Genomic DNA, 24,061 nt, shown 5'->3' with positions numbered 1-24,061 from the left:
ACTACAGTTTAATTTTAAAAAGATATTACAGGGCAACACTGATTATTTCACTCCTTCCTGCTGCAAGGCGGGCTTCATCTGCTCCTGTGGTGTCGGAGCGCCCTCTGGTGGCGCAACTGATACACTGCAGCCATGGGTCAGTCCTTACTGAGGTCACTGGTCAGCCTAGAAAACTCAAAAAGGAGCACCCTTACTATTGACATCAGTCAGGACATGGCACCAACCTAAATGTCCATCAACAGAAAAATGGATAAAGACGTGGTATATATAAACAATGGAATACCCCTCAGCCATAAAGAAGAATAAAATAATGCCACTTGCAACAACATGGATGGACCTGGAGATTGTCATTCTAAGTGAAGTAAGTCAGACAGAGGAAGAAAAATACCACATGATATCACTTACATGTAGAATCTAATAAAAATGAAACATGTGAACTTATTTTTTAAACAGAAACAGACTCAGACATAGAAAACAAGCTTGTGGTTATCAGCGGGGAAAGGGAGTGGAAAGGGATAAATTGGGAGTCTAAGATTTTCAGGAACTAACTACTATACATTAAATATATAAACAACAAGGTCCTACTGTACAGCACATGGAAATATATTCAATAACTTGTAATAGCCTATAACGGAAAATAATGTGAAAAGGAATATGTATATGTGTATAACTGAATCACTATGCTGTACACCAGAAATTAATACAACATTGTAAACAAACTGTACTTCAATAAAAAATAAATAAAATGAAACAAAATAAAAAGCAGATGTGATATATATACACAATGGAATATCACTCAGCCATAAAAGTGAACTATTGCCATTTGCAGCAACATGGATGGACCTAGAGATTATCATACTAAGTGAAGCCAGTCAGAGAAAGACAAATGCAGTATCACTTATACGTGGAATGTAGAAAAATAGTACAAATGAATCTATATACAAAACCGAAATAGACTCACAGACATGGAAAAGGGATGCATGGTATTAAAGAGGATGGTGATGGGAGGAGGGTGTAGCTCAAGTAGCAGGCTGCATGCTCAGCATGCATGAGATCCTAGGTTCAATCCCCAGTACCTTCTCTAAAAACAAAGAAAGAAATAAACCTAAATACCTCCCTCACAAAAAAAAATAAAATAAAATAAAATAAAATAAAATAAAAATAAAGAGGATGGAGGGAAGAGGGATAATAAGGAGTATGAAATTAACAGATACACACTACTATATATAAAACAGATAAACACAAGGATATACTGCATAGCACTGAAAACCATATTCAGTGTCTTTTGATAACCTATAAATGAAAGGAATTGAAAAAAGAATACAGATATATACATATATGTATAACGGATCACTTTCTTGTACACACAAAATTAACAAAATGTTGTAACTATACTTCGGCATAGAAGAAAATATGGAATGAAACCGATGCGTTTCACTCCCTCCTGCTGCGGGCCTGGCTTTGCCTGCTCCTGTGGTGTCGGAGCGCCCTCTGGTGGTCCTACATGTGCTCTGCAGTCACGGTCAGTCCAGGCTTGGCTCCGAGACCCAGGTCAGTGGTCACCCAATAAAATTCAAGAAGAGGCTCTCTTCCTTGTCCCTTAGGAAAATAATTCAAAATTTGATTACCACCATCCATCGAAGCTCCAAGTTTTACCAAAAAAAAGTCTCTTGCCCTAATTGACTGCTGGGCAATTATCTTGATACCGTTATCTATGATTTTCAGGTGCTGTTAACTATGTAAATTAAGGCTCAATTTACTAATATGTAAAAGCTGAGTCTTAGATGCGTGTGTTCATTAACTTTCTTGAGTACATTCACATGTGAGACCGAAGGGACCTAATTTTCACTGGTCCCAATAGTCTTTTTTTTTAATTTAAAATTTTAAGTTATTTCAGCAAAAATTTATTCCAGTTGAGCAGCACCAAACTGGAAGTGGATAGGAGCACCCCTGCTCCCCCACAATAACCTTAAATATTAACTCTGACCAGTAGTATTTTTCCTGAAACTACCTGGATGGGAGATTTACTCTGTAGAAATCATATCTCTGCTTGGCAATAACACAATGGTACTTTCTATTTGAAGCTTGAGTCAAGGACATATTACACCTTGGATAAGACGACTTGCTGCTTTTTAAAAGCTCTAGAATATATGTTTATAGAATCAACTAAATTTGGGGGGGGGGGAGTCCAGTGATAGGAGCCTCCACTGTTCTGCTGTGAAGCCGCTTTGGCTTAGGGTTTCTATCTTTTGTGAGCACAAAATTCTGATTCACATAAGGAGGGAATCAAAGTGTGGATCCCAGGACTGTAAAAATGGTAACAGCAGCATTAAGAGGCTGCTTGGGCTGCGATAACGTAATACCAAAGACCGGGGAGCTTGCAAACAGCAGAGGTTTATTTCTCACAGTGTGGAGGCTGGGAGGTCCAAGGCCGTGGTGCCAGCAAGGTCAGGTTCTGGCGAGGGCCCTCTTCCACGCTGCAGACTGCTGGCTTCTCCCCGTGTCCTCACACAGTGGCTGCGGCAGCCCAGCTTTCTGGTTTCTCTCTAAAAGGGCACTAATCCCACTACTGAAGGCTCCACCCTCGTGACCTGAACGGCTCCCCAAAGCTCCACCCCCACATACCATCATGCTGGGGATTAGATTTTCAACAGGAGAATTTGGGGGAACACAGGCATTCAGATTCCAGCATGGACTATTCGCTTTCAGGAATTTTACATGTGTTAACATTTTTGGGACCAACATCAACAGTTCTAAAATGCGCCATTTTTTATACTTCAGGATTTCCCAAATTGGGATCCATCTTGTTACTGAAGGCATGTTACTACTGGTGTTCAAGAAGGATTGGCCAAAGACATGGAAGCAACCCACGTGTCCATGGACAGATGACTGGATAGAGAAGATGTGGGGTTTATACACAATTATTCCTCAGCCACTAAAAAAAATAAGAATGTCCACTTGCAGTAACATGGATAGATTCAGAGACTGTCATACTAAGTGAAGTCAGTCACACAGAGAATGCTACATATTATATGATATCACTTACATGTGGAATCTAAAACAAAATGACACAAATGAACTTATGTACACAACAGAAACAGACTCACAGACATAGAAAACAGATTTATAGTTACCAAAGAGGGAGGGATAAATTAGAAGTTTTGGATTTGCAGATACTAACTACTATATATAAAATAGATAAACAACAAGTTTCTTCATGATAGCACAGGGAACTCTATTCAATACCTCATAGTAACTTATAATGAAAAAGAATATGAAAAGGAATATATGTGTGTATATGTATGACTGAAGCACTATGCTGTACGCTAGAAACTGACACAACATTGTAAACTGACTATAATTCAATAAAAAATTCAGTGATTAAAAAAAGCAAAGAACTCAATTTTTTCTTTCTCCTTGTTTGCTCATGGTCTCTCTCTCTGACTCCGAACTTACTTGATTTCAGTCTTTCTTTCTGTCTCTCTTCGCTTTGTTTTTCTTGCTTGATTTATCTTTCTTTCCCCATCTGTTTCTTTCCTTTGTCTCCAGTTCTCTGACTCTGACTCTGTCTGTCTTCACCCGCCTCTTCCCCAGTCTGTACCTTTGCTGTCTCTGCATTTCTCTGTGTCTATTTGTCTATCTTGGTGTGTCTGGCTCTTTTCTTCCTAGTGCCTCTCTTTGTCCCTGTCACTTAAGAGATTTTTTTTTTTTATTGAAGTAAAGTCAATTACAATGTGTCCATTTCTGATCTACATCACGTCTCTGTCGCTTTTGTGGGTTTTGCTGATTACCTTCTCCCTTTCTCTCTGTCTCATGCCATATGCCTCTCTGAAAAACTCCAGAATCAGGACTCGGACCCGCTGTGATAAAGAGGCCTCTGAATGCCAGGTAAAACTGTCCTTACCTGTTGTCTGGACTCCTTTTGCACCATCCCCCAGGGGGCTGGAGATGGAGCAGGAGGAAATCGCTGAAGATACAGAGGAAGGAACTGAGTTTGGAGAGACCTCCCTGATTCTAATGGGACTAGAATGGAACAGGGTGGGAACAGACAGTGATTCCTCCCTTGTACGATTTTGAGGCCACGAGATTCCCTCAGTCACCTGCCCTGAAGAGCTGGGAGAGGGGAGCCTGCTTTCCTGCAGGTACAGGAGCACACCAAAGCCCCAGCTTCATGTCTAGATGGTCAATCTCTAGCTGGATAGAACCACAGAAGTAAAACACGCCAACAGACTGAGGAAATTTGATTATGTTACTAACGCTCATGTCTGTATCGCAACTTATAAATCACAAACTAATTTCATATTCATGGATTCATCTGGGTCTCGTGAAACATGGACGGGAAAAGCAGAGCAGATGCTACTTTTATTTAATTTTATTTTTGTGGAACCCAGGACCTCGTGCATGCTAAGCACACGCTCTGCCACTGAGCCACACCCTCCCCGCTGATTCCTTAACTTCTACAGCTAGGTTCTTTATATATGAATCCAGCTGTATTCTGAGTCCAGAAAACATTACTGCTCCTCACAGATCCCTCCCCTTTCCCTCCTTCTTCCAGCAGCAATAGCAATTGAATAGGTGGATTTCCAAAGGTGATGGTGGCTGAGGAAAGAGGGAAGTGAGAGTAGAAAATTAAAGTATGCTAAAATTTTTTTAAATACTTTTTTTAATTTTAAAAAATTTTTAATTTTTTTAAAATTAAAAAAATTTTAAAAAGAAAATTAAAGTATGTCACATTTATGAAAACGAATATATGTATGTATCTGCAAGACTGGGACGTTATGCTGTTCACCAGAAACTGACACATTGTAACTGACTATACTTCAACTAAAAATGAATGAAGTATGTCACATTTAAGGGTCGGAGCCAAACACCTCATCTCCGAAATTCCCAGTTTACGTAGACTGTGTAAGGACTTACGCCGTGTCCTGTTTCTTCACTTCTTTGCTAAGCCCTTAGAGGTTCAGAAGGAGGGTTAGGTGACTTTTCTAGACTCATAAGCCAGCAAAGTGCTGAGGCGCTGGGGTGGGCGGGGAGAGGGATGTGTCAGGCCTGGAGGATGGCCGCGTTGCGCCACTGTCCCTGGAAAGACAGCAGAACCTGTCATCTCCCAAAACACCTTCTTCATGTTGTTTCCATGCTCAGAAACATCCATGGGCTCCCTGCTGCCTACAGGAGCCACCACTTATATGAATTATGGTGAAATAACATGTTCATGCTTTGCTCTGTCTCCTGCTTCATGACAACTGTTTTATCCCCCTAATTGATGAAAACCAATGATAAGAATTTAAATAAAATCCTTCACAACTTTCCATGAGGCCTCCTCCTCCGTCATTTCATGATTTTCATAGCAGCCCTAACCCACTACACGTAGGTCCTTATAAAAAAAGGTTAGAATGCAGAGGGCACAGACAGAGACCAAAGGGTGAAAGATTTAGCAAATAAAAATATGAGACATCTAAGAAAATGGAAGAGAGACAAATTGGAAGATTCTACACTGCTGGCCTTGAGGATGGGGGACGGGGCCGCTGGCCACAGCCACCAGAAGCTGGAAAAGGCAGGGGAGAGATCTTCCTCTAAAATGTTCAGAGGGAATCTGGTCCTGCTGACACCTTGGTTTCAGCCCAGTGAAACTTATTTTGAACTTCTGGCCTCCAGACGGTGAGAGAATATATTTCTGTTGTTTTTAGCCAACACTGTATCTGCCTGTCTGGAGCTGAAACAGGGAAAGAATAAAATTCAAGCCCTTGTGCAAAAGAAACAAACAAACAAAAAACCCAAGACACTTAGATCTAGAGGTTTTCAGATAAACAATGAAGCATAAAACATATTTTTAAAAACATGTATTTTATACATGTACAGGTTTATGCATATTAATTATACATGTACACATTTTAATATGTACACATACATACACATGTACAGGGGTGTGTCATTTTATTGCGCTTTGCAGATACTGCACCTTTTACAAATCAAAGGTTTGCGGCAACCCTGGGTTCTCTACAATGATTAGCATTTTTTAGCAATAAAGGTTTTTTAAACTAAGGTATGTACATTTTGTTAAGAGACAGAATGCTATGGCACAATGAATAGATTATACTGAAGTGTGAACATAAAGTTTGATATGCTCTGGGAAACCAAAAAATCTGTGTTACCTCTTTATTGCCATATTCTCTTTACTGCGGACGCCTGGAACCAAACCAGCAATTTCTCCAGGATGTGCCTGTATTAACTCCCCAGTTTGAGAGATATCATTTAATTGTCACAGAAAGTGTATCATTTTTCTTCCCTAGAGAACTGCCCACATTCTTGTTTTGGCTGATTGTATTTTCAGTTGAAATGTGAATCTCTCCCTTCTCTCTGCTGTGAGCTAGTAGTTGATCTAGAGGTTTGATTACATTCTGATTCAACTTTTCATGAAGACTGTGCTATGGGCAGTGTTCTGTGTTGTCTGTTACAGCACATGGGGTTGCACGTGCTGTACGGTGGTCCCATATCAGGAAGGAAAGGCGAAAATCAGGCAATGTCAATCTCGTCCATCAGAGTTTCGCCTAACAGTTTCCATCGCCATCAACTGCATCCTAAGTCTGCAGTTTTATTCCAACTTGCAATATAGTGATTTTCCTAATTCTGTTAATACTCCTCAATCTATTTTTAAATTCATCTAATAAATTTGCTGCTCAGTTTCTTGAGTCCCATCCCTCCTTCTCTCTACTTCAGTTATTCATTCCCATACACAATCCTCTGCTTCATTATCACCAATGAGTTCAGTGTCCATAATCTCAATTTGCAGCAGCAACTTTTCATCTCATTTTTCCAGTTTAACTTCCTTTCTTTTAGTTCCACCCAACTGTGACCATTTATCAACCAACTCTTACTTCCTGCTCTTTTCTGTCTCCTCTAGCAAAGCAGGAGGTTTTTGTTTTTGTGTTTGTTTTTTTCCTCTCAATTGAGAACTTTTCCTCACCAACTCTAGTGTGGCACTCTAAGAGTCTGAGTCAGAAAAGTAACCAGAAATCATCATTCACACAATGCTACACAACATCTCAGTAACGCTGGGGGAAAAGATAAAAAGGATCGTTTCCCTTTATCATTATGAAATGACCCGCTTTACCTGTTATTAGTTTCTTTACCGTGAAGTCTGATTTGCCTGATACTAATGTAGCCGCCCCAGCTTTCTCGTGTTGCTGTCCACACAATGTATCTGTTACTTTCATTTTACTTCCAAACTACTTGTGTCCTCCTATTGAACGTGTAACTCTTGACATAATGTACAGTTGCCTGCATTTCCTTCTCATTTGCAATCTCTGTGTTTTTGCTGGAAAGAGGCACAATAAGGCGCTTCTTATTTTGCACATCAATATTTTATTTCTTCCTCTGGTTGCTGGTTACATTGCTGTACTGTCTTTCTGAAAATTCATCTTGTTGGACGTTTATGAAGCCTGTATTTTTAAGTATGTATATTATGCTTTTAAAGGTTTACTTAAAATTGTACAACATTAAAATCATTTCCTCTGTTGGCAGTGACTACAGGGCTCTAAATGCATCCCATCCTCACAATTCACAGAGGCTCAAATTGTCCACGACCTAGCAGGTGCCTCCCATGTACAGAGGGAATCCACACAGCATCCGTTTCCTGTGCTTAAGAGGATTCATCACTAGGGATGATTTGTCAAGAGATTAGGAGTTGGAGGCTGGAGGCTGTGGATCAGTGTCCTCCAAGCTGTGTCGGATCCCATATCCAAAGTATATGGCGAATCCTAGTCGGGCAATGAGACAATGAGAAGGAAAAGTGGGTGCTCTCCCCACTTACAAAGGCCCAATAGGCCTCCTATTGTGGAGTCTCACACAGTTTGGGGGAGGGGTAGTAGGAAGAGGGTTGGATTTAGTCACTTAAGAAGTCTCTTTATCCCAGAAAGTCACTTACCAATGGCACTCCAGATGCCAAACTGGGCCCAGGTCCAAGTGGTCATCTGCATCATCAAGTGGACATTCACGAAGATGCTCAGCACTGGGAGGACAGGCAGAGCAGGCACCTGCGGGCGAAGGCAGCTAACCCTGAGCGCGCCGCAGGCCTCGCCAAGGCAGGCCCCGCCCCCACGTGGGGGGGGGGGGGAGACGCCAGGCCTGGTCACACTGCGCAGCCAGCGCCTCCCCAGGCTGGGTGTGAGAAGCACTGAGAGTGGACCAGGGAAGGGCCACTGGTTAGGGTGACTCGCCTCCTTCCCTGGTCCAGCCAAGATAGTTCAGACCTCACAGCGTGCAGACTTCCTTCACTCAGGGTGGATAGTTTGGGCACATAAGGTCACCCACCTTGAAGGGAGGAGGAGTGGGGCCCTGGGGCTGCCTCCAGATGGTGACAGTGACCCCGGCGCTGAGCACCAGCAGCAGCACAGCCACCGTTGTACAGACGGGGTCTCCAGAGAACACACGGCGGGGCCACTGGGCCAGCACCAGGCTCAGGGCCGTCAGCAGGAGAACTGCAGGGTCCAGTGGGAGGAGAACAGGGTCAAGTCCAGAAGCCGGTGTGTCAGGCCTTGGGTCACACCCCTCCCCAAACTGCCCTCATCAGGAAGCTCATATTATCTCCAAGAATCCTCAACACCTGCCAAGATCACAGTCCCACCCCATCCTCTCAATCTCTGAACACCTCCAAAGAGCCATCCCACGGCTCACCAAGCAGTAAGGCACATCCGTAAGCAATCCGGCCAGATTTCTGAGTGGGGCTGGTGTTCACACGGCCCCACAGAAGCTTTAGAACATTTGAGGTTCCTGCTTCAGGCCCAGGTTTGGAAGAACTTGGTTCACGTTCAGAAATTTCACTTTTGTTCTTCGTGTTCTCATTCTTGCTTGAATTCGGATCTGGCTGGTACCTGAATTAGAGGTATTAAGGAAATATTAACAGCAGCCCCTACTCAGCCAACATCAGCCAGCCTATCCCACATCTGTCCTGCCTCAAGCATGGCGGGACAGTTAGAAGGCAGCATGAGGGCAGAAGAGGACTGACTCCCCATCAATCTCCATGAGCCCAAGACCCCCAGCCGAGGTGTCATGGAGTCTCACCTGAGGACAAGAACAGAAAAAGGCATGATGGTGTAAGCAAGAAGGATCCCAAGAGATATCAGTTCCACGATGTCATGGAACTTGAAAAGTAATGCCAGGAGCCCTAGGATGAGTGTGTGGGGAGGGAGTGAGAAGCCACTGGAAAAATCCAAAACAAGGAAGCTGATCAAAGAAGGAGAGTGATTTATTTACTCACCTGCAAGACTTCCAGAAGACATGGTGGCCATGATGGGGGTGCCTGTGCCGGCACGGATGCGGGCAAGTTCCCGGAAAAGGAGCCCGTCATCTGCCATCGCACAGGTCATGCGAGACATGAAGAACATGGGACCTAGGAGGCTGGGGAAAAAAATGGAAATGTGTGTGAGGACACGGAGATACAGGACAGATTGGAGCATCTGATCCTCAATCTACTGCTCCTGAATCTATTTGGCATAAGGTGTATTTCCCTCTAAGTGTCTCTCAATGTCAAGGGACAGGATACCTGAGAATCTGACAGTAGATGGGGAGGAAGCCTTGACACTGACCTGTATAAAAGAGCACACAGGATGACAACAGCCATGACATAGCTGGCAGGGGCCCATCCAACATGGAGAAGAGCCTGCGGCAAGGGGTTGTAAGGATCAGTCTGGTAGTAGGGCACCATGAAGGTGAGTGACGCTGAGACGCCAGAAAACACCAAAAAGCAGATGAAGATGGAGATGGCCATGCTCAAGGGGATGGAGCGCTGCGGATTCCGGGCTCCCTTCCCTGCAGAAGGAGCGGAAGCGCTGGATCAGAACACACTGGGGTGAAAGCACAAAATCCCCTTCCCTCTTGAACCTCCAAAAGCAGGATAGTCTTCTACCAACCCCTATGCCCAAGGGCAGCCCAAACTGGCCAAACCTCTGATGGGAAACACGATCAGCATGTTACCTTTATTGACAATGACAGCAAAACCAGAAAACAAATAGTAACATAAAGCTGCTCCTCGGAGAATCCCATCAAAGCCGAAGGGCACAAACCCTCCAGAACCCAGAGGGCCCAACCTATGAGAGAAGAAATGAGGAAGAACGTGGGTGAGGTGTGTTCAGCCACCTCTGCTGGACTCCTCAGTTGACACCATGAGTCCTGAGCTCCAGGACCCACAGCATCTGGATCTGCCAGCCCGGATCTCCTTAGTCCCCAACATTTTCCCAGCTCTGCCCCAACCCCCCAAGGATCAAGAGTACCCTTCTGAGCTGTAGGTGCCATTGGGTCCAGATGCTGCCGAGTTATAGTCCTGCTCCGTGAGCTGCCAGTTGTGCAGATCTCCCTTAATGAAGCCAGAGAGGAGGATGAAGCTGAGAACCAAAAGGTTCAGACCAGTGAACACTTTGGCAACGAGGGGCGTCACACGAGCTCCTAAAATCAGTACTCCTGTGGGAAAGATGGGATATAAAACACTCAAAATAACCTCCTTAGAGACAGAAAGAAGAACAGTGGTACCCAGGGGCTGAGTGAGGGGACCAGGTCAGGTGGCAGACGGACAGTGACTGCTCAGGGGGAATGGGGTTTCCTTCTGGGGTGATGAAAATATTTGGAACTTGATGGAGGTGATGGTTACACAACACTGTGAATGTACTAAATGTTGTCACGTGTACACGTTAAGAGGCGTAATTTCTTATTGTGACAATCATCTCACTTATATACATCTATCAAACCATCACATTCTACACCTTAAGCCTGTGCAGTGTTCATGTCAAGTATATCTCAATAAAGCTGGAAAAAACAGTAAAATGTTTAATTTTATGCTATGAGAATTGCCTCTGTATTGAAAAAAAAAACTTCTCTAGTCCCAGTAGAGAGGAAGAAACTTCATCTAAGGAAATGATTCAGAGCAGGGCTGATTTTGCCTCCTAGGGGACATCTGGCAGCGTCTGGAGACATTTTGATTGTCACACTTTGTGGGATGGGGCCACTGAGTAAAGCCCAGGGATGTACTCAACATCCAACAATCATTTTTTAAAAACCCTTAATGCACAGGACTGCATCCCACACCAAAGAATGATCCAGCCCAAGCTGTACGTGGTGCCAAGGGGGAAAGAAATGATGGTCTATTTTTTGCCTTCCTGTCATAGTTCTTTCCCATCCTAATCTCCCGCCATTCTGCCATCCAACTCTTTCCCACACAACTTCCCCTCCACACCCAGCTCTTCCCATCCTATCTCTGACCCCTGTCTCACCAGTCATGAGCAACACCAGGCCCAGCGCCACAAAGTCTGGGTACGCGGCCAGGAAGTAGGGCATATGCACAGAGAAAGTGCTCTGTAGCCCCTGAGAGATGTGGTTCCCAGTCAGGCTGTCAAAGGCGTAGCTCCAGGCCTTGGCCACACAGGCGGTGTCTGCAGTGGCAATAGGACTATTTATTAACAAATGTAAATTCATTCCCTACTATGTGCCTTGGGACTTTAAAAAAAAAAAAAAAACAAGATACCTAATCTCAAAGAGAGATGGGAGGTCTGGGAGATGAGGGTCAAATTTAAATCAAGTGGTAAAGGAAAACCCCATGAAGGCAAGAGCTGAGCAAAGACTTCAAAGTGCTGAGGGATGCGCCTGTGGGACATGTCCCCCTCTCACCCACTTCTTACAGTTCCCTTTCCTTCTGGGTTCTCAGCCCAACCATTTAAGGAAAATGGGCTAGAGCAGAGTAGCATGACGTTATGGGGTTTTTCTGCCACTAAAACCCCCTTCCCCTGCATGACCAGTAACAAGGTGCTTATGAATGAGTGAAGACTCCAACCCTCCCCACTAGTTTCCCAGTCTTAACCCCCACCCCTTCCCTCTCCCCATCATCTCACAAATGACAGAGAACAGTATGAAGTTCCAGCCAGTGATGAAGGCAAACAGTTGTCCCATGGTGACGTAGCTGGAGAGATACAGAGAACTGGAGCTTGGCACCCTGGCCCCAAGCTCAGCATAGCAGAGCCCAGACAACAGAGAAGACAGGGCGGCCACCAAGAAGCTGATGATAATCGCTGGTCCAGCTATATGCATGGCCACTGCGCTAGCCATGATGTACGCGCCAGCCCACAGGGTGCTGCCCACACCCAAAACCACCAGGTCTAGGATGTTCAGATGAGCTACGTGGCTCTCATACTCCTCTGCGGGCTCCAGCAGCTGCCTGTAGACCAGCTTCTGGCCAAATTGGAGAACATCCTGACACCGCATCCTAGACGGGGTTGAGGAGGCTCAGATCTGCTGAGACAACAAGACACAAAGCCATCAAGAACGTCCATCCACCCTTAGTTCTGGGAGCCCAGTTCCACAAAGCAGCAGAGATCTGGAGAGCAGGTGGTAGGTAAGTGGGCACACTGGGCAAGTTCCCCATCTCTGAGCCTCAGTTTCTTCAAACAGAAGGAAGACTTTTTTTTTTTTTTAATTCAAGTATAATCAGTTACAATGTGTCAATTTCTGGTGCCCAGGAAGACTTCAAATATGTTTCAAAATTACTGAAGGGAATGCTTGAAGCGAGGTGAGGGGGAGCAGTATCCGTCTCCCCAAAATGTGCCACTTTGGCATGTGGGTCGCTCTGAACCAAAGGCAGTTAAGACCCAGCAGGCTCAGGCAATAGCTCTGGTAACAGCTCCCTTCCAGGCATAGGCACCCTGTTCTGGAGATTGGTTGCTTGACAAGGTAAACATATTTAGCATGACTGAACTGTACACTGAAAAACGGTTAAGATGGCCGATTTTATGCTCTATGTATTCTGCCACCATATTCTTAAACTACTGCCAATAATGCATAATAGATCCAGCTTCACAGAGTTGCTGGGTTAGCAAGCCCAATGGTGGTTTAGTAAGTCACCATACAGTCCCCGTCTCCTAACACCAAGAGCTGTGGATGCTCCACTGCCTGGGTATCCGCAGAGGGGAACCCACAGGTAGAAAGTGCCAGCAGAACACAGGAGACTGAAGTCAGCGGCCCACACATCATAAACCCTCTCTAAGGGTAATTTTTACTGTTGTTTGAACCCCAGTCAAAAAAAGGAGTCTTAGAATCTCCAGGGACAAATCCATCCCCCACCTCTTCTCACACAAAGGCACACAGCTCCCAGCTCCTCCTGCTTTCATCGGGGAAATGGGTCTTGCCACCCTCAGGCGGGAGCCAGGCTGACCCAGCCGCACTCTCGGGTTGCAGAGGTCTCTTCGGGAGTATCTGAACTCAGTGCCTGGTCTCCTACAGAGGACGGGTTAACACAAGACTTACTGGACTCTTGGAGTAGATCCTGGAGCATTGGATCCAAGTCGGTGAGGCTGAGTCTAAGCCGTGTAGGGCTGGAACTGAAGCATCTCTAAAAACAGAAGTGGGGAGTCCCTGTGCACAAAAGCCCATCCTTAACTCCTGAGCTGTTGGGTGGAGGTGGGGTCGGGTGGGCGGGGAGCTTCTGTGGTGGTGCTATCAGCCCTCCACACTTCTGTGGTTGCCTTCAAGGAGTGGGCTGAGATGCTTTTTTTTTTTTTTTTAATGTGGTAAAATGCACATAGCATAAAGTTTACCACTTTAATCATTTTTAAGTATTGCTAAGTACATTCACAAACTCCAGAACTTTTATCATCTTGCAAAACTCAGATTCTGTACCCATTCAGTAACAATTCCCCTTTTTCCTCTGTGGTTCCTGGCAATCACCATTCTACTTTCTGTCTCTATGGATCTGACCACTTGGGAGCCTTTGTTTAAGTGGAGTTATACCTGTCACTTAATGTCAGGCTTATTTCAATTATTATAATGTCCAAAAGACTCCTCCATTTTGTGGCAAGGGTTGAGTCCTTTCCGTTTTAATACTGAGTAATACTCTCTCATTTGTACACACCTTGTTTGGCTTATCATTTGTGGTCCCTGGGCACGTGGGTTGCTTTATGTTTTAGCCACTGTGAATAATGCTGCTGTGAACACGGGTGTACAAACACGTCTTCCGGAGTGTGTTTCAACTCTTCTGGGTGTGTCCTCAGACGTAGAATACTGGACTAGAGGGCTCTAAGATTTTTGTATGCTTGTAAAGGAGAAAATTTTCACAGCCTGAGGCATTGGGAAGTCATTTTGGCTTCTACATGGTTCAGCCTGAACTCTGTTTTGTTTTTTTTTTCCAGCCTGAACTTTGTGTGACCTAAATAGACCTGTGACACTTTCACAGCACAGCTGCTTTGACCACTGAGGGAAGAGCATCTGGACGATTAGGATGAACAACCCCTTCTTATGGTGTCTGTGTTCAAAGATAAGGTTCCCCTCGCAGACACCAGGGTCCTGCTGTCCTGCTGTCTATATACTAAGTCGGTCTCTTTCGAAATCCTGAAGGAACATACCCTGTCATGTCTGATGCTTGTTCTTTGTTTGGATGAGGTGTAAGTTTGTGCTGAAAACCAGGGTTCGATGGAGCAGCTCCTCAGGCTATGAGAGAGGCTGCCCCCCGGGCTATAGATCTCAGTTTGGCTCAAATAAAACCCTTTCCTATTCCCAGTATAGACTGTTTATTGACTGTTTCCATGGACACTTGAATTCAGCTGCTCATCAACCCCACTCACAACCCCCTTACCTCCCAGAATTTTCACTCTGCTCAACTTTCCACAGTCTGCACATGGACGGAGCCAGCTACCTCACCTCGAAATTCCCGTTTTACATAGGTTATGTAAGGACTTATCCTGTGTCTTATTTCTCCATTTCTTTGCCAAACTTTAGAGGTTTAGAAGGATAGTTAGGTGACTTTTCCAGCCTCACACGCCCAGTAAAGTGTGGAAGCATATGGCAGGGAGGAGAGAAACATGTAGGTCCTGGAGGGAGTCCACGTTGTACCACTGTCCCTGGAAGGAGCAGAAATCATCTCCCCAAAACCACCTTCTTCACATTGTTTCCATGCTCAGAAACATCCACGGGCTCCCTGCTGCCCGTGGGGGCCACGGTTTGTATGGATTCTGACGGAGTAACATGTTCAAGCTTCGCTCTGTCTCCTGCTTCTGCCAGCTGGCTTATCCCTTTCATCACTCCAGAGCAAGAGGAATAATTTTAGACATCCTTCACAGCTTTCCACAAGACATCCACATCCGTCAGTTATTTCATGATTTTCACACGAAAGTGAGGCATCGGATGCAGGGAAGACACTCTCATCTCACAGAACCCCTTCCCCCTCTCTTCTCTAGCCTCCTCCCAATTTCTCCCTGCGTTTCTTTTCTCACGTAAAATAATCTACGTAGAACCCCTCATAGACTAGACACGGTGTTAAAAGTCTCATTTTTCCATTCCAAGTAGTTTAACAATTTTCCCCCCAAATATTGTGTTGTTTCTTTGATAAAATCTGGCAAATAAAAATCTCTCCATCTTGCGTGACATCAAATATTACACGTACTTGTGATCATTGTTTACATTTCTCATCAAATATAATTGAGCACTTACTGTATTCCAGACACTGCTTTAGCTTCAGGAAGTAAATGGTGGTTAAAACCTTTACAGGCTGAATGCATCTTCCTGCTCTCAAATTCATCTGCTGAAGTCCTAACCCCCAATATGTCAGAATGTGACTGTACCTGGGGATAGGGTATTAAAGAGGTGATTAAAGTTAAATGAAGTCATTAGAGTGGGCCTTAAGCCAGTATGACTAATGTCCTTGTAAGAAGAAATTAGAATGCAGAGAGCACACACAGAGACCAAAGGGTGACAGATTTATTAAATAAAAATGAGGGAGGCAGGGAACTATGGAACCAAAACCCAGATTTACTGACCAGAGACCTCCTTGAAAAGTTTAAAATTAATCCATGTCTGACTTCAGAAAATATTTTTGCTTGAGTAATGGAAAGACAAAAGCCCTGAATCAGTTTAATATGTATAACCACGCTTTTTGAAGAACCTGCTTGCTTAATTTTATTTTTGCAAAGTGTGTGCTTCACAGAGCAGAATGAGCCACAGAAATGAGCATGGAAAGGACAGAAGGAGACAAGAAGCCACAAAGAAGGACCCAATGGAGACCCTCAACCAGGGGTTCTCATCAAGCCACCTGGGCTCACGTCTCCCCTCCTTGAGTGTCTTCTCACTCAAGGGTCTTTTCCCCTTTTGTGCAATAGAGCAGCCTCACGGCTTGTCCCTCTGCCTCTGCTGAGAATGCTTTTCCAGCGGGTGGTCAAGGACCTGCACTTTTGGTGCGCTTTCTAATTTGGAGGTCGCTTTATCCACTAACAAAAATGCAAGGCACCTTAGATATAGTGAATTTCAGGTAACAATAAGCTTTATATATTGTAATACATATGTTGATAGAGATACATATTTGATGCATATTAATTGTACATATACATATTTTAATATGTACAGATACATTTACTTTTACAGGCATACGTCACTTTATTGGGCTTTGAAAACACTGCATGTTTTGCAAATTGAAGTTTTGTCGTAATCCTGTGTTGTCAGATGATGGAGAGAATTTCTTAGCAGTGAAGTATTTTTAATATAAAATTATACATTGTTTTATTAAGGAGAATGCTATTGCACACTTAATAGTGTAAATATAACTTTTATATGCACCGGTAAACCAAAAAAAAATGTGCCACTCTCTTTATTGCCATGGTCTGGAACCAAACCCACAGTCCCTCTGAGGGGTGCCTGTATTAACTCTCCAGAATAGGTCATATCATTTAACTGTTACGGAAAGTGCACCATTTTTCTTTCCTCGAAAACTGCTCACATTCTGGTTTTGGCTGGTTGTGTTTTCATCTGAAATGTGAATCTATCCCTTATGACTTCTATGCGCTGGTAGTTGGTCGAGAGGTTTCGTTACATTCTGATTCAACTTTTCATGAAGACTGTGCTCTGGGCAGTGTTCTGTGTTGTCTACCACAGCACGTGGGGCTTCACATGGTATCTTGTGGTCCCACGTCAGGAAGGTAACAAAGAAAATCAGCTGATGTCAACCTCTTCCCTTAGAGTTTCACCTAATGGTTTCAGTCTCCATGGGTTGTTTCCTAAGTTGGTAATATCATTAGAATTCGCAAGGCAGTCACTTTTCTAATTCTGTTAATCCTCCTCCATTTATCTTTTAATTCATCTCCTAACTGTGCTGCTCAGTTTCCTGACTCGCATTCCTCCTTCTCTCTACTTCAACAGTTCATTTCCACAAACAGTTCTATACTTAATTTTCACCAGTGCCTTCAATGTTCGTAACCTCAATTTCAAGCCTTCAGTTCTGCAGGAACACCTTTCTAATCTTGTCTCTCCAGTCTGACTTCCTTTCTTTTAGTTCCGCCCAACTGTAACCATTTATCAACCAACCATTACTCTGCTGCATCCCATCCCATTTCCCTACCTCTTGGCAATGCAGGTGTTTTTTAGTTAAGAACTTTTTTCACATTGACTCTACTGTGTAATTCCAAGACTATGTGACAGAAAAGTAAAGAAAAAATAATCATTTACACCATGTTACACTATATCTCAATGAAACTGGGGGAAAAGATAAAAATAATCATTTCTCTTTAGCATTATGAAATGATCCACTTCATCTGTTATTGTCCCCTTTATCTCAAAGTCTACGTTGTCATTAATATAAGTATGCTGCTGTCTCATGTTACTGTTCACACAATGGATCTGTTTCTTTCCTGTTACTTCCAAATTATTTGCGTCCTAATATTTAAAGAGCAACACCTGACACAATATTACTTACCTGCATTTCCTTCCCACATGGAAATCTCTGGGTTTTTGCTGGAAATAGGTACAAAAAAGCCCTTCCTATGTACAGATTAATATTTTATTTCCTCCTCTGGTTGTTGACTATGTTGTATATTCTTTGTGAAATTTCATCTTGCTACACCCTTAGGGAGCATGCACTTTTCTGTATGTATATTACAGCTTTAAAAGTTTATTTAAAAATTGTACAACAATAAAGTCACTTGTCTGCTGGCAATAAATACAGGGCCCTAAATGCATGCTACCTTCACACTCCATAGAAGTTCAAAGTGTCCTTGAACCAGCAGGTACCTCCCATGTACGCAGGGATTCCACACAGCATCCGTGTCCTGCGGTTAAGAGGATTCAGCACCAGGGATGTTTTTGTCAAGAGTCTGTGAGTTGGAAGCTGGAGGCTGTGGATCAGTGTCCTCCAAGCTGTGTCGGATCCCATATCCAAAGTATATGGCGAATCCTAGTCGGGCAATGAGACGATGAGAAGGAAAGGTAGGCGCTTTCCCCACTTACAGATGGTCAATAGGCCTCCTATTGTGGCATCTCACAAAGTTTGGGGGAGGGGTAGTAGGAAGGGTCCAGTCACTCCAGAGGCCTCATTTTTTCAGAAAGTCACTTACCAATGGCATTCCAAATGCCAAACTGGGCCCAGGCCCGACTGGTCATCTGCATCATCAAGTGGACATTCACGAAGATGCTCAGCACTGGGAGGACAGGCAGAGCAGGCACCTGCGGGCGAAGGCAGCTAACCCTGAGCGCGCCGCAGGCCTCGCCAAGGCAGGCCCCGCCCCCACGTGGGGGGGGGCGACGCCAGGCCTGGTCACACGGAGCAGCCAGCGCCTCCCCAGGCTGGGTGTGAGAAGCACTGAGAGTGGACCAGGGAAGGGCCACTGGTTAGGGCGACTCGCCTCCTTCCCTGGTCCAGCCAAGATAGTTCAGACCTCACAGCGTGCAGACTTCCTTCACTCAGGGTGGATAGTTTGGGCACATAAGGTCACCCACCTTGAAGGGAGGAGGAGTGGGGCCCTGGGGCTGCCTCCAGATGGTGACAGTGACCCCGGCGCTGAGCACCAGCAGCAGCACAGCCACCGTTGTACAGACGGGGTCTCCAGAGAACACACGGCGGGGCCACTGGGCCAGCACCAGGCTCAGGGCCGTCAGCAGGAGAACTGCAGGGTCCAGTGGGAGGAGAACAGGGTCAAGTCCAGAAGCCGGTGTGTCAGGCCTTGGGTCACACCCCTCCCCCAGCAGAACTGCCCACATCACAAAGGACCATTCTGTCTCCAAGACTGTGCCTCCACTGCCAAAGACACACACTCCCACCTGCTCCTATCAACGTCAGGACACCGCCAAACAGCCATCCCGCTGCTCACCAAGCAGTAAGGCACATCCGTAGACAATCCGGCCAGATTTCAGAGTGGGGCTGGTATTGATAGGGTCACAAAGACTCTTTAGAGTCTTTAAGATTCCTGCTTTAGGTACAGATTCCAAAGGACCTGCTTCAGGTTCAGGAGTCTCAGTTTTGTCCTCTGTGCTCTGATTCGTCTGTAAATGCCAGTCTGGCTGGTACCTGAATTACAGGTGTTAAGGCAATATTAACAGCAGCCCCTACCCACCCAATGCAGACAGTCTAACCCACCTCGATCCTGCCGTACGCACAACGGGACATTTAGAAAGCAGCATGCATGTAGACGGGGATTGCCTCCCCGTCCATCCCCACAAGGGCAAGACCCCCAGTCAGCGTGGGGTGGACTCTCACCTGAGGACAAGAACAGAAATAACCACCAGCGAGTAAGCAAACAGGGTCCCAATTGACATGACGTCCACAAGATCACTGAACTCGAAGAGTAAAGCCATGATCGCTAGAAGGAGGCACAGATGAGGTGCGGGAGGGAGTCAGAAGCCACTGAAATGTCCAAGTTAAGGAAAGTGATCAAGGGAGGGGGTTTTGTTCAGTCACCTGCAAGGTTTCCAGAAGCCAAAGTGGCCACGATGGGGGTGTGTGTGCGGGCGTGGATCCGGGCGAGTCTCCGGAAAAGGAGTCCGTCATCTGCCATCGCGTAAGTCACTCGAGACATGGCGAACATGTTACCCAGGAGGCTGGGAGACAAAATGGGAACGTGTGTGAGGACGTGGAGAAATAGGACAGATCAGGGCTTCTGTGCCTTAGTCTGCGTGGTGTGAGGGGTCTCTCCCTCTTGTCTCTCAATCCCAAAGGCTGGGACACCTGGGCATCTGACAGCAGATGGGGAGAAAGCTTCGACACTGACCTAGATGTAAGTGCACAGAGGGTGCCAACAGCCACCACATAGCTGGCAGGAGCCCACCCAACATGGAGAAAAGCCTGCGGCAAGGGGCTCTCAGGGTCAATCTGGTAGTAGGGCACCATGAGGGTGAGTGACGCTGAGACGCCAAAATACGCCAAAAAGCAGATGAAGAGCGAGGTCAGGATGCCCAAGGGGATGGAGCGCTGCGGATTCCGGGCTTCCTCCCCTGCAGGATGGGTGGGGAGAAGCACTGGGTCAGGAAACACCTTGAGGGGAAAGCACACAATCCCCTTCCCTCCTGAGCCTCCAGGAGCAGAACAACCTCCTAGAAACTCTTATGCACAAGAGCAGCCCAAACTGGAGCCAAACCCCTGAGGGGACAGTGACCGTGTTACCTGTAGTGGCGATGACATCAAAACCGATAAACCCGTAGAAACAGGTAGCCGCTCCTCGGAGAATCCCATCAAAGCCAAAAGGCACAAACCCTCCAGAACCCAGACGGTCCAAGCTGTGGTGAGAGGAGGAACGAGAAGAACGTGGGTGAGGTGTGTTCAGTGATCTCTACCGGACTCCTCAGTTGACACCATGAGTCCTGAGCTCCAGGAGCCCCATCATCTGGACCCACCAGCCCAGATCTGTTTAGTCCCCACCGTGTCTCCAGTTCTGCACGGTAACCACACCCTCACCACGCATTGCTCTGGCCAGGAGCACCCGCCTAACCTATAGGTGCCGTTGGGTCCAGATGCTGTCAAGTTATAGTCCTGTTCCGTGAGCTGCCAGTTGTGCAGATCTCCCTTAATGAAGCCAGACAGGATGATGAAGCCGAGAACCAAAAGGTTCAGGCCTGTGAACACTTTGGTAACCAGGACTGACTCTCGAGCTCCCAGAACCAGCACTCCTGTGGGAAAGATGGGACATGAAACTTCCAGAATAACTAAATGCATAGAGACTAGTGGTGGTCAGGGGCAGGGCGGTGGCAGAAGTGGAAACCGTGGACAGTGACTGCCCAGTGGGTGTGGGTTTTCCTTTTGGAGTGGAGAAATGTTTAGAGCTAGCTGGAGGTGAGGGTCGCACAGCACTGTGAGTGTGCTAAGTGCCACTGACTGCACACTACGATGATCAGTTTCTTACTGTGGCAATCACCTCACAAGAAACACATCAGTCAAACCATGAATATGTACCCCTGAAATTGTACATAATTGTATGTCAGTTATATCTCAATAAAGCTGGAGAAATCAATAAACTAGTTGAGTTTCTGTTGTTTGAATTTCACCTCAATTTAAATGATCTCTGGTCTCAGCACAGAGGAAGAAACTTGTCAGTCTAAGAAATGGGTGATTTTTTTCTTCACCCGTAGTTTGGCAAGGCCTGGAGACATCGTGGTTGCCACAATCTGCGTGGTGGGTGTCACTGACATCTGGGGAGTAAGGGCCAAGGTTGCTACTCAACATCTGACAATGATGTTCTTTAAGAAAAGAACAAAAACCCTAAATGCACAGGACATCCCCCCACACCAAACAATGACCCAGCCCCGAATGTCAGTGGTGCCAAGAGCGGGATGCACAGTCTGTGTTGCCTTCCTGACTCTCATACCACAGACCCTTCTTCCCTGTCCTAATTCCCCACCTCCTGCCTCTCCAAGCCTTCCCCACCCCGGCTCCCTCTCCACACCCCACACTTCCCATTCCATCTATGACCCCTGTCTCACCAGTCATCAGCAACACCAGGCCCAGTGCGAAGAAGTCTGGGTATTTGGCCAGGAAGTAGGGCATGTACAGGGAGAGAGTGCCCTGTAACCCCTGAGAGATGTGGTTCCCAATCAGGCTGTCAAAGGCGGAGCTCCAGGCCCTGGCCACGCTGGCGGTGACTGCAGAAGAAGATGGAACATTCATTAACAAACATTAATTGAACCCCTACTACATGCCATGGGATGTATTTCGAGGGAAAAACAGACAAAATACCAAATCTCAAAGAGTTTCTTCTTCATGGGAGAGAAGACCCACATGATCCACAGACTTGGTCAGCTATTTAATACATTAGGAGGCGATCAGTGTTGTGCAAAAAGAGAAAACATGGAAGTGGAACCAGGAGGGCTGGGATGAGGGCTGAAATTTTAAATCGAGGTGTAAGGGAAAACCCCACGAAGGCAAGAGCTGAGCAAAGCCTTCAACATGGTGAGGGATGAGCCTGTGGACGTGTCTCCCTCCCACCCACTTCCTACGTTCCCCTTCCTTCTGGGCTCTTGGTCACATCACTTAGGGAAAGCGGGGGAGAGCTGAGTAGAATGAAGTTGTGGGGTTTCCCTGCCACCATTACTCACTTCTCCCACAAAGTGGATAGCAAAGTGCTCAGGAATGACTCAAGTCTCCAACACTCCCTCTGAGCACATTTCCCCACCCCATCATCTCACCAATGATATAGGACAGTATGAGGTTCCAGCCAGTGATGAAGGCACACAGTTCTCCCACTGTGACATAGCTGTAGAGATACGCAGAACCAGAACATGGTACGCGGGCCCCAAACTCCGCATAGCAGAGCCCAGACAACACAGAAGACAGGGCGGCCACCAGGAAGCAGATGACGATTGCCGGTCCAGCTTTGTCCTTGGCCACCTCTCCAGCCAGGATGTACACGCCAGCCCCCAGGGTGTTGCCCACACCCAAGGCCACCAGGTCGAGGGTATTCAGACAACGAGCCAGGCGACTCTCAGACCCCTCCCTGGGCTTCAGGGGCCGCCTGCGGACCAGCTTCTGACAAAATTGGAGAACATCCTGAGATCGCATCCTAGATGGAGTTGAGTAGGCTCTGATCTGCTGAGAAAACAAGACAGAAAGTCATAAAAAATATCCATTTGCAACACAGAAGACTGGGAGGCCACCAAGAAGCAGATGACAATTGCCAGTCCAGCTACGTACATGGCCTCTCCACCAGCCAGGGTGCACACACCAGGATGCTGACCACACCCAAGGCCACTGGTCTAGGGTGTTCAGAGGAGTCATGTGACTCACAGACTCTTCCCTGTGGACTGGATTCGGACCAAATTGACAAACGTACTGGCACAGCATCCCAGACGTGGGTCAGGAGGCTACAATCTGCTGCTCTGTTCCGTGTGTTGTACAACGTGCCCTCGTAGCTGACTGACTGCATACATAGTGGTTTGTGTCTCTTACCCCCACACTCCTCTATCTTGCCCTTCCCCCCGTCCCTCTCCCTACGGATAACCACTGGTTTGCTCTCTGTATCTATGAGTCTGTTTCTTTTTTGTTATAGTCACTAGTACATTTTATTTTTTAGATTTCACACGTAAGTGAGTTCATACACTATTTGTCATCCTCTGTCTGACTTATTTCGCTTAGCATAATAACCTCCAAGTCCAACCATGTTGCAAAAAGCAGAATTTTTATTCTTCTTTATGGCTGAATGTATGTACCACATCTTCTTTATCCATTCATCTGTTGATGGACAATCAGGTTGCTTCTGTGTCTTGGCTATTGTAAATAACGCTCCTGTGAATACCGAGATGCATGGATCTTTTCCAATTAGCACTTTCATTTTTTCTGGATAAATACTCAGGAGTGGAATGACTCAGTCATGTGGCATGAGCTGAAATCACCCAGCTCTGCTGGTTCAAGTCCAGCTCTGCTGCGTGCCAGCCTGTCTGGTTTGGCACAAGCTGCGTACAGCTCCTTACCCTCGTCCCCTGCACATAACAGGAGAAATTATCGTCATTATCTCTCTCTCCCTTTATATGTGTGAAGTGACTCTGTAAAGGTCTTGGATAATAGAGTCCTCAGACTCGACACAGTTCTATGCCAAGGATTCTGAAAACTGGAATCTTCCATTTCATTGTTTGCAGTGTGAAATGCAATCGGATGTCTGAGTTCAGGCAGAATGGGATGGCATTTGTAGGGAGAGACAGACTCTAGACTGGCTCAGTGAAAGCGTCAGACCAGAGTGGCCTCCCAGCTACCTGGAGGGAGTGAAGACTAACCTTCATTCTGAATCAGAAATGACAGGACTCTGTTTCCTATCCTTTGGGCTTGGAATGTCTCCTCACTGCACGG

The 24,061-nt window shown here is 46.0% G+C and overlaps 2 protein-coding genes across 2 annotated transcripts; both read right to left on the bottom strand.

Annotated features, from left to right (window-relative positions):
• Window positions 1–7,584: 7,584 nt before the first annotated feature.
• On the bottom strand, window positions 7,585–13,353 carry LOC105103268 (cationic amino acid transporter 3). Its single transcript, XM_031457499.2, is given in 12 exon segments — window positions 7,585–7,757; window positions 7,925–8,033; window positions 8,311–8,477; window positions 8,674–8,870; window positions 9,061–9,163; window positions 9,257–9,396; window positions 9,585–9,807; window positions 9,973–10,085; window positions 10,269–10,455; window positions 11,262–11,420; window positions 11,877–12,273; window positions 13,285–13,353. Coding segments are annotated over 11 exon segments (1,941 nt in total). The 5' UTR covers window positions 12,247–12,273; window positions 13,285–13,353.
• A 4,718-nt stretch (window positions 13,354–18,071) lies between these two features.
• LOC105103269 (cationic amino acid transporter 3-like) lies at window positions 18,072–22,780 on the bottom strand. The gene is made up of 11 exons (XM_064490024.1): window positions 22,408–22,780; window positions 21,706–21,864; window positions 20,718–20,895; window positions 20,393–20,505; window positions 20,001–20,223; window positions 19,691–19,830; window positions 19,490–19,592; window positions 19,104–19,300; window positions 18,733–18,899; window positions 18,351–18,459; window positions 18,072–18,190 (listed from the first exon to the last, which is right to left on the bottom strand). Exons 1-11 carry the CDS (start codon window positions 22,778–22,780, stop codon window positions 18,072–18,074), a joined length of 1,881 nt encoding a protein of 626 aa, XP_064346094.1.
• Window positions 22,781–24,061: the final 1,281 nt, after the last annotated feature.

This window comes from Camelus dromedarius, chromosome 9 (assembly GCF_036321535.1).
Source record: "Camelus dromedarius isolate mCamDro1 chromosome 9, mCamDro1.pat, whole genome shotgun sequence".
Classification (NCBI taxonomy): domain Eukaryota; kingdom Metazoa; phylum Chordata; class Mammalia; order Artiodactyla; family Camelidae; genus Camelus; species Camelus dromedarius.
Note: the sequence above shows the minus strand (reverse complement) of the source record. Positions and strands in the feature narration are given on the sequence as shown.

Bases quoted from the DNA above. Each gene is read 5' to 3' on its own strand.
- LOC105103269 (XM_064490024.1), bottom strand. From the start codon at position 22,780: ATGCGATCTCAGGATGTTCTCCAATTTTGTCAGAAGCTGGTCCGCAGG. The intron at 19,831-20,000 runs GTCAGTGTCGAA...TTTGTCTCCCAG, and splicing joins CTCTGTGCACTTACATCTAG to CCTCCTGGGTAACATGTTCG. The intron at 18,460-18,732 runs GTGGGTGACCTT...CTTCGCCCGCAG, and splicing joins CCACTCCTCCTCCCTTCAAG to GTGCCTGCTCTGCCTGTCCT.